Genomic DNA, 11,022 nt, shown 5'->3' on the forward strand with positions numbered 1-11,022 from the left:
ACGTGTTACTATAACCGCTTCCCTCGCTTTAAGTGACCATTTCCACATTATTGGTCACTAACTCTGTCCTAGTTAATATCTCCGGATCTGGAGCAGAATCTGGTTACTAGATATTCTTTTCACATTCTTTAGAGGTACGGTGCTTAAATGTTTTGCTTGATTAGAGGTCAGGCTGCGCACTTGCACATACACGCAAACGCGCGCGCGCGCACACACACACACAGGAAGAGGAAGAGGTAGGCTGATTGAGCTGAGGGCACCCCTGCATAGCAGTTAGCTTTGATTTCTTTCATTTGTATTCCCCCAAACGTAAATGAATGAATAACGTATGGGATTGGTTAACTTACGGCTACATCACTGAAACCAGAGATGTTGGATAACCATCCATTCCCCATGTGTAGGCTATTCCCGTCCTTTCATGTCCTTTCTATATTTATATCTTGGCTACAGTGATTCAAACATTAGGCAACCATATAATTCTGTTTTGGTCAAAGAAAGACACGTTGCAAGGAGTTTGAGAGCACAGTCTTAATGACAGGCCTATATTTTCAAGGTGCATTGGTCCTTATTAGGTGCAGTTACAATGTTTTTAAATAATAGTTATTTTGGCTACTTCAATGGAATCAGCAGTGTACAACTGCGAAAGTTCCAATAAAGTCTTTATTTATTAGGAGTATATAATGTCACCATTTAATGTAAACTATGGATCAGTAATAAAGTTATGCAGAATATTTAACCGACACAGTAGCAGCGACTTAAAAGGAAAATAAACATTAAATGGTTTTGGTGAAAATAGCGACATCTAGTGTACACATGGGCAATTTGAATATTTGCTGTGAGAAATATGTCACGTTCACGATTTCAACAAACATGGTATTAATAGAATGGTAATGTTTCAATTAAATAGCTTTACATTATTTAACATTATTTAAATACAACGTGCAAGCCCTATTGCACAACCTGGTCTATTTCTGAAGGCTTCATTTTATGTATGCCAGTTCTGCAGATAAAATGAGTGGGCCTACTCTGCTTAGACAAAGTCCGTTCTGTAATGCAGCTCGTGTGGGGTTAAAAGTAATAGCATTTATTTTACAACTTCCAATCAATCACAAAGCCCTACTGTACGGGTTGGGAGAGAAATGACACTTCGAATAGTTCAACTGTAGAGGGCACCCTAAACTCATCCACTGTAGCGCAGAGCTTTATACTGCTCTGATTTACTGCAGAGGCATACTAAACAGCTCTGATCCACTGTTTAATTTAGTGTTTGGATGAGGCAACTACCAGAACCAATTTAACCGACCTGCAGGTACAAAGTTAAACTGTCTTTATTTAAAGGTCACGATTGGCACAGCAGCCTAGCCGACTTAAATGTTCAAAAGGAACCTGACCCTGGAAAGTTTTTTTTTTCTTTCAATTATTTGTTTTATTATCACATTTGGTTCGAAGTCATGGAATATCAGGGAAATTTGTTGTAGCAGTTTAAATTTACTCGCCAAAATACATTGATCTAAAAATATAGCCTACAGGCTATACAAATAGGCCTAGTTTATTTATTTTGCTATCTAAAAAAGGTGAACAATTGATTAACTGTGCTATGAATCGAAAAACTTTGATCAGTGTTGTTTTGTTTCATATGATGGGTCGTGGGAATTCTTGCTTTCTTTCTTTTGGCAGGGAGTCCGAATTTTACATTTGACTTAGAATGAGAATCTAATTTGAGTAGGCCTAAACCACTCTCTTTGAACAAAAACGCTGCAGTGAAAAGGCCTACTATGAAAACAAAAAGTCTGATACTGGTGATGCACAACTATTAACCATGCTCATACTGTTTCCTCTTTTGCAGTAGTCTTATTTATTAAACCGATTAAGAATAGCCATCTATGAAAAAGAACATGCTGTGCTTTGACTTTAGGTGGTGGTAGCCTAGCTGATGTTTTCAAGGCAGTTCATTATGATAACATGCAATGCTGTTTTAATGTAATTAATTCACTAGTTTGGTTCAAACGAAAGATGGGACATGTGCAAGAGGAAGTCGACGCCCCATTTATGAGAGGCGAGCTTGATGTTGTGCGTATTTTGTGACGTAACAGAACAATCCCACTCATTTTTTTTTTTTTTTTTGCTTTTCCCCTCCGACGAACGAACGGCCTGACTGTTTGAAATCTCTTGCCCGTGCTTGTTTTAGTGTAAATGGGGGAGTCCTGTACACCCCTCGTAAACACTTCGGCATTAAGGACATATTTTAGGGGGCACTGACAACTAGCTGGGGTACTATCTCCGATTGACGGGGACGTAAACAATCTTTCTGTTGGTTGTTGCTGGCTGGCGTGTCTGCCAGCTGTTTTAAACGCAAAATGGAGCAAGCTGCGAGCCGATACCAAGTGGTAAGTTGGAAGGATGCAACCATTTAATCTAACGATACCATACTAAACATTATTTTCCGTTATGTTTACTAGTGTTGTTCTTGAGAGGTATCTGTAATGGAAACCAACAGCAGCTGCTACCTTTATAAACACCTTTCGAGCTAGGACAAGCATCAATAAAGCTAACACGAATGCTCGCCAAGCTCAGCTAGCCAGCTAACGTTAACTACCAGCCACTCTCACATTTTACCAGCATTTGGCTGGTGGCTGGTGCTAATTTCCATCCCTGGTCCCTTCCTAAACTTCCGCATTATCGAATTATAGTTTAGAATCATAATTGGTTCATGTTGCATATACAAACACAGTCAGGTGTGTGATGAACAACATATTAGGCGATAGACATTAGAAGACAAGCTATCTTGCTCTTTGGAAACTAGTCCAAAACATTGTCCAGTTCAAATCGTTCCAGCTGTGTCCACGCGAGATGCCAGTGACTTTGCCATGTGATTGTTTTGCATACTTAACTATTTTCAGCATCACTCTAGTCTAGTGTGTATGTGTGTTTAATTTATCAATGAGGGGACTGTTGAAATGACAGCCTGGCCTTGGGGTATAGGCCATTGGCAATATTGGAATTTTGGTCAATCTTATCTCTTACCCAGTGACAGAGAAGCAGCGCATGTCTGAAGTGTAGTGAGAAGAAATGTACGTTTCAGTGCTATGTCGGGTTGAGGAGAAGATGTTGGATAAGTGTAGGCCTACTACTGTGTTGTACACAGATGATGACAGATGCACTGAGCATGTATGCATTGCTCACATGGCTATGTGGTGTTGATAATGTAAAGCAATATATAATGCAAGCCATTATCCTTTGGAGTATGAACTGCTGTTTTTGCCATCATAAATATTCTCTATGTGATAAAGGCTTTAGGCAGAACCTTCAGCATGTTGATGAGACTATCGCCAATAACTGGGAGGTCACCACTATAGATTTCAATTTATGATTTCCGAGCGCATCACATGGAAGTTTTTTGCAATTTACAGCGCATCACATTGACGTTTTTTGCAATTTACAGCATTAAAGAGATTTAGGTTTGTTTTTCGGCTGTGCATATGGTAATAATCAACCTGAAGATCCCGTCCATGAATGTTGTTAGGCCTCCCACCTGTCCAAGGTTCAAATTCTGTGTGTTGTTAGAGTGACACTGTGTTTTCGGGCAAAGTCATGGATTATGAGGAAATCAAGGAAATGTTGAGGCCCTCAAAACAGACTTCATGCTGAATACCACATGATGACAGACAGAATCACCACTGCTACTGGTCTAGCACCCAGTATCTTTCAGGACAAGTTGACATTCATAGTCTTTTAATAATAGCCTTGTTGTTCGGTTGCTCTCAGTCCAGAGCCGTGTCAGTGTTGTAGGCCACCATTTCTTCAGTATTCTGGGCACTTGAACCTGCCTATTACCGAAATGCTGAAAGTCGGGCTTTGTCCTCTCTTTGTCTGACTTAGACTAATAATACAAAAATAGGCTTCCACATCCTGTTTGAATGTGGTGAAGTAGCAACTTTTAATACATCAAGTGAAGTCAGGCAGTTGCTATGCAACCAACCTCTGTCGATGTGGGGTTTTCCTGTCTGACGGGTAACTTGTGTTTGGGCTAATGTACTCGTACCTCAGTCGGTTCACTGGGTATTCCTACCCTCCTTTCTTCCTTCCTTGGTTCGACTCATTTAATAATTCATGCTCTCACTTGACCATTTCGTAGAGGGCTGTGCCTCTCTTTTCAGCATCTCGTAAGAAGATTTCTCATTCCCCCCCACCCTTTTCCATCACTGCCTTACACAATCTCCCATTTTTTTCTCCCCTCTGTTTAGACTCTCTGCCTTAATCCCCCCTGCTATCTACTTACCCGTCTCCCTTTACCCTCACCCCTTCATCCCTCTCTCTCTCCGCAGTCATTTTCTCTTTCCCCTTCTTCTCTCACTCCCCCACCACTCTTCTTTCTCAGTGTATCTCTCGGTCTCTGTCTCTCTCTCTCTCTCTCTCTCTGCAAGCCTGTGGGGCACAGTGGTGAGAGAGGCTGTGGAGGAGTGCAGGAATGTCCCAGTGGCCCGTTGGAACGCCCTCCTCTCCTCACTGTAGTCCGTGTGAGCCGCTTTCAGTGCTCCCTCACCCCAGCACGAGGAGGCTGGTAGAGGAGGAGGGGGACGACTCCTCCGTGATGTTTTACAGTGTGACTCACAACAGCCTCACGGCCGTTGGATTGCCCTTTGCATTTCTGCTTAAAGATAGATAGGTAGATAGATAGATACTTTATTGATCCCCAAGGGGAAGTTCAAGGACCCAGCAGGCATCTTAAGACGCCACATACAACATACACTACAATGTAAACAGGAAAATACAAAGCAAATCAACAACATGACTAAAGGAGCAGTAAAATACTAGAGATAAAGATGTGCATGAATGTACTGAGGATTGGTACTGTGATCCAGTATGAGGTATGAGGTGTGTGTCAAGTTGGTAGTTCAAATAAGTCCAACAGTGCAACAGTGCAAGATTAAATTCTAGTGACCAGCAATAAATATGTACAGTACAAAAATGTAAGCATAGTAATAACAGTACTAGTATAGATATATGGACAAATAAGATAAACATAACATAGTAATATAAGAATTAGCAGCAGTGCAATGATAAGTTAGATATAGGTGCAGACATCAGTCATTGGTCAAATATATGGACAAAATAGGAGAAGGTAGACATGTAGGTGTATCTAGGTGTATCGTAAAGTATCGTTAAGTATTCATTTTAGCTAATAATGCCATTCAAAATGCATTATGCAGTTGTGTAGACAAGCTCAATCCTACAGCAGGATCCACTTGCAAACGCAGGCTTGGGAGGTGACATGCTAGCAATGGGGGCTAGCATCTGTCGATGAGGTTTCAGCATCAGTGTTTCCGGTTTAGGCTACACACTACAAAAGCACTGCACTGCTGGCTGGAACCAAAGATTCTAGAACAGAGCTCTGTTCTAGAATCTTTGGCTGGAACTGTTGAATTTTAGGATTATGGCTCTTCCTGTAATCTGAGGTGAAGGTTTTCCACTGTTGAGTCTAGTGTTGATGATGGATCATAAAAAAATAAAAATAAAAGTGCTCTGTCTATGATTGCAGTACATAATACAAAATGGTAGGCCTAACTGGTGGGTATTAGTCAGATGCTTGGTGGTTATTTTTGTAATGCTGCCTCTGCTTCAGTTAAAAGGTTCCTCTTTAAACTTAATCCCAGCAGAGGCTCGAGCCATGTGGCTGGGGCTGGTGTGTTCGCCTCTGACATACATCTCCTTACATAACGGCATGACACACAAACACACCTAGTACACACGCACACCAACATGACACACACTCACACACACACACACACACACACACGCCATGGTCATCTCATCTGCTGCCCTTTGTCCACTCCTCCTTTGACTTCTTTTTTTAGGACGATAAGGACAGACGTGGACCAGTTCGCGTAGGCCATTTTTGCGTATGGCAGATAGGAAACCTCCGGCGCCCTTCTCTTGTGTACAGTGTTAGATTGTATTGAGTGTTACACACACAGATCATTTGTGTGGTAGGAGCAGGCTACACTCAGTCTCTTATGTTTCTTTTTGAGAGTGCTTGGCCAAACGTATATGCTTACTCAGAAAAGGAAAATGGCCGCACTTTGCATATAAACGTGTTTTATTGCACAGATGCGTTTCGGCTTAGCGCCTTCCTCTGTGTGCTCAAGCTGATGCACGTACAACACACACAGCCCACAAGTGCCCGTGAGATCTGTGTAGCGTTTGGATTTGAGTGCATGCTAAACGGCTAATAGCGATACTGGTGGTCGCCTCCATGTAGGTTAGTTATCAGTGGACGGCTGCAGGTGTGCCGACTCACGTGTGTCCAGCACTGGGCTGGAGTGAGGGCCCTCTGACAGGTGCAGCGTTCTGGGGGGATCCAGCGGCTCATCTTACAACTGTTCAGATGTTTCCCATGTGAAGAGCTTTAGGGGGGTCTGATTTCTTCATTTGGCACCCAAGGAGATTATCTCAGCATGAAGGCCAAGCAGCCTGTTGCACCCTGGTGTGAGGTAGTCATGTAGTGTGGATATCATTTCACCGGATGAGGTGGTCAAATGAAGGAGACTCTCTCTCTCTGTCACTCACTCACTCACTCACTCACACACACACACACACACACACACACACACACACACTCTCCCTCTCCCCCCTCATTAACTCACTCACTCTCGATTGGAAATTTTTTTTAACATTTGCAGGTCTTGCTGCTTCTGTTTATCACAATACGTTTTGGTGTTGTCTTCCCCTTTCAACGCTGATTGGCCTGACATTTTTTCTTGTGTGATGGAAACGGTTATGAATGGTGTTGGAGACTAGATCTCCCTGAAAGAAGATTGATTTGTGACACATGATATCTGTGTAATGAAGAAGGAGAAAAGGTCAACAAGCTGGAATTATGTATTTATTCACTCCATTTCACGACTGAATTAAAGCAATGTGCAAAGAGTGTAGAGTTTTTGCTTAGTGCCTCTTAAAAATATCAAATAAATTGAAGAGTTTGGTTTAAAAATGTTGTATCCTCCATTTTAATCAATGTTCATGATTCTCTTTTTCATTTTGTTTTCCCAAGTACTGTACAGAGAGGATTGTTTGATTTGTATGTACTCATTCTAAGAAACTCAACTGCAATTGTATTACCTGAAATACACATTTAAATGACCTTAATAATTGTTAATGTTTTTAAAAATGGAGATATAGGCCTAGCGTTTTGAAACCAAACTCCTCAATTGATGGTGTGTAGAGAGGATTAGCCTCACTCAATTCATAAGCACCATCACGGGGATACATTCAGTAGTGTTAGTTAAACTGGCAGATGAGTCCGTTTAGGACTGCCGTAAAGTAAAAAAAAGCAAAAATGTATAAAATGTATAAAAAATGTATAAAAATGATGAAATGACAAAATATGACATTGATATTTGTCCCACCCCTAATGCTGACTGTGTCTGTCTGTCTCTGTATGTCTGTCTGTCTGTCTCTCTCTCTCTCTCCCTCTCTCTCCCTCCCTCTCTCTATCTCACCTTTACACACACACACACACGTCTGATACTCACACTGCGCCTTCTCTGTCTGTGTGTTTCTCTCTCTTTCTCTCTCCCTCTGTCTCTCTTGCTGTATAAGGGGTAAGGGCTCTGATTTGATCAGATAAGCTCTGGTAGTGTAACTGATCTACCTCCGCTGATAAATGCCAGTGTATTTTTAGCAGAGAATACTCTACGGCAGCAGCAACGCCAGTCTATTACATGCATTACATGCAGAGTATGGCTCTTTGGGATGCAATCTGTTGTCCAAGTCAGTTGAATAGCCTGGTGTACTCAGACCAATTTTCAGTAACAGTTGAGAAGCGGGAGTCACTAATGGGCAAATTAAGCTGAAGTTGGGACATTTCGACTTTTCATAAATCCTGTCATTTTCAGTTGAAAATTCACCATGCAGGATACTTGCTGACCCAATCAGAGCCACGGCAGCCAGTGGCTGTTCACAAAAGTGCCTCAACGGGGCCCCTCTGTCTGTGTGGCCATACCAGATCAATGATTGTGTAACTGTTGGGAAATCTGTTTCAGTGGGACAGAGACCAGACCCTTCTCACAAAGTGAATTTCATGAAGTGAAAGTAGATCTGTTTATACAGCTAGTCTGAAATTGCTTCCCAGTACCATGCACTGAATTGAACAGAAATGCAGTAGGCTTGCCTGTTCCTTGTACTAGGCTGTATTGGATTCTTATGCACTGAGCTGAATTGAAATTTCAATTAATTTTATTTATACAATAGGCGACTGTTGTGGTCTGTCTCGTTTGAATAAAGGGCTCGCCTGTGCCTCGTGTGCACTGATCAAGGTAGGACATGGCAGTCGGTAGTCAAGTGGTCGTCTCTCCGTGCTGTCTTCAGTAGTCGGCACGCCTAAGGATAGGCTTGGATCATGTGCGGAGGAGAGAGGGAGATGGAAGGATGTCAGACGGAGGAGGGGGGATGAGCGAAGGAGAGTTGAAGGGACAAGGGGAAAAGGTGTAGTCGTTAGAGCCGGAGTGACGTGAGAGTGAGAAGACGGAGGAACCCAGGGGCACAATGAAAAGAGGAACAAGCGCGGCACAGAGCTCTTATCTGGGACGCCTGTCAGAAGAACAGATCACAGGGAAGAGAGAGACGGAGAGAGAGAGAGAGAGAGAAATGGAGCAAACAAGAGAATCTTTTTGCTCTGCTAGACTCCCGTGGCCTGTTTGTACATTAGCACCACAAAGAGGAACAGGCTGGCGAAGACTGTGCTGCACACCCTTCTCTACTCTCTATCTATCTCTCTATCTATCCATCTCTATCTCTATCTATCTCTCTTTCTTTCCTTCTCTCTTTCTTTTTTCTTTCACTCTCTCTCTGTCTGTCTCTCTCTCTGTCTCTCTCTTGCTCTCTATCTTGCCTCTGTTTCTGTCTCTCACTGCCCTCCTCTGTCTCTCTTCCCTCTTTCTCTCTTTCTTCTCTTTTTATGTCTGTTCTGCTGAGGGTGCGTTAAAGTGGGGGCTCTAAGATAGCAGCAGCCTAATGCACGTGGACATCCTGCTGACTGCCTCTATCACTTCAACCTTCTGTTTGAGAGAGAGAGAGAGAGAGAGACTTGCTAAGTGGCGTGTGTGTTAATTTGAGCAGACTACTTGCTGTCATCCTGTGCTAATAACGATGATGGGGGTGGGGGGAGGGGGGACATCTTTGGACAGTTTAGGCCACGTTCTTTTGGGCAGGGTCGCCTCTATCACCTAATCCAAGAGAATGTAGCCAGTTAGGCAAAAGCAATATGGCGGTGAGCTAAAGTGAAAAGAGAAGCAAACATGTGTTGTAATTTAATGTATAATCTTTTACAAATATTAAATTATCTCAAAAATAAATGTCAGTTTGTGTACTAACCCCATCAAATTAGATTGTTTGAAGTCTTCTTTAACTAGAACTGACCAAACTCATAATAATAGCAAATTGGCTCCCTTTCTATACTCTGAGAGATGTAAGGCCTGTAAGTGATCCTTGCCGGGTAAGTGTTATAACATGAAGCTGCAGTGCAGCAGGTAGTGTTGAAGGGCACCCACCACAGTTTAGATCATGTATTATTGTATTGATGTTCTCAACTCTCCTCGCACGCCATGGCAACAAGCAGCCTGTGAAGTTTCATGGCCTTGTGAGGCTTCATCGGTGTCTAGTCTGCCTCGCTTGGAGGTGTGTGTGTGTGTGTGCGTGTGTGTGCACAGGCAGGCTCTTCAATCTTACTTTGTTATGGCTGTTGTGGAGTTGTAGCACCGCCACATCGTTTGTAGTGTTCACTGTAATAAGCCTGGTCATAAAATTAATGATATCCAGGTAATACTGTACATGTTTTCCACCCTGTACTCGTGGGCCTATATCAGAATGCTGATTCGGTATGGTTTCTTTTGTTTACATGGTGTTGGAAAACCTATCAGCTGTCTGTCAAACCCGTCAGCTGATTGTCTAACGTGTCAACTGTCGTGCCTATCAGCTGATGTGGGAAGTATTTGAATGACAATGCATGTAAGAGAGAAGAAAGAGCAATGCTCTGGGAGTCCAAGCGTGAACTGAGGTATCCTACCTACCTTCTCTTTCACTCTCCATATGTTCTGTGCTGTGTGCCCTGTCCTGTCTTGAATGTTATTATTTCATATATGTTTTAGCAAATGTTCTTTGTATTACTTTGTATTATTTTGTGTCCTTTTTAGTCTTTCACTGTACAGCACTTTGGTCAGCTTATGCTGTGTGTAAATGTGCTTTATAAATAAATGTTACTTACTTACTTACTCTGGATTACTTCCTTTTAGTATGTGGATTATAAAGGCTGTGTCGTGGTGTTTTTTTTCGTGGATTCGGTGGATTATTGTTTTTCGTGTGGAGTGACTTTGGGGAACCTAAAGAGTGTGCGCTCGTTTGCGCATACAACTGTCGGTTGCATTACTGTGCATTAAAGGAAAAGCGTCGCGTCACTTTGGGGACTATTGAGGACTGAGTTGAATTAAATGTGTGTGAATGAAAGGGTTTGAGGAAGTGTTTAAACGAATGTGTGCAAACTGAACCATAAATTACATTGTCATAGTTTGCTTTTTCTGATGGCATATTTTAAACATCATAACCCAGTAGGAGGATCGAGAAAATACCCGTCTTAATTAATAATAAAGAGTTATTTATGTGTTTTTATGTGTAGTGTTGTTGATATAGCCTACTTATTGAGATTCTGGTAGCTTGTGTTTTACTTGGGTAGGCTATTTTGTGGCTAATTTGGAGTCAGTACTGCTCACAATATGCCTTCACAATAAGTGTTTTTGATTCTTCTTATCGTTGATTCCCCTAGTCTGGTGAAACGGAAGTAGGTCTAAACTTTTTGTCATGCAGAGCTGTGTACCTAAATCTGTCTCACCTACATCTTCACCTGTATCTCACCTTCCTCCCACCAGTTACACAATGAGGAAGACTCGTCCGAGGCCTCCACCAGTGCGGTGCCATCCACCTCATCCCAGGGGGCCTGTGCCATCACACCCGAGGCGGCAGGTGCCTGTG

The 11,022-nt window shown here is 42.4% G+C and overlaps 1 protein-coding gene across 1 annotated transcript in view; it reads left to right on the plus strand.

The window, feature by feature from the left end:
* Positions 1 to 2,110: 2,110 nt before the first annotated feature.
* The window catches only part of ndfip2 (Nedd4 family interacting protein 2), an 18,939-nt gene continuing 10,027 nt past the window's right edge, over positions 2,111 to 11,022 (plus strand). Inside the window, exons 1-2 of the mRNA XM_062527462.1 lie at positions 2,111 to 2,387; positions 10,920 to 11,022. The exon at positions 10,920 to 11,022 is cut by the window's right edge and continues 69 nt beyond it. Of these exons, the coding sequence (XP_062383446.1) occupies positions 2,358 to 2,387; positions 10,920 to 11,022 (133 nt within the window). The 5' untranslated portion in view covers positions 2,111 to 2,357. The remainder of the gene's footprint in view (positions 2,388 to 10,919) is intronic.

Source organism: Sardina pilchardus, chromosome 23 (assembly GCF_963854185.1).
Source record: "Sardina pilchardus chromosome 23, fSarPil1.1, whole genome shotgun sequence".
Classification (NCBI taxonomy): Eukaryota; Metazoa; Chordata; class Actinopteri; order Clupeiformes; family Clupeidae; genus Sardina; species Sardina pilchardus.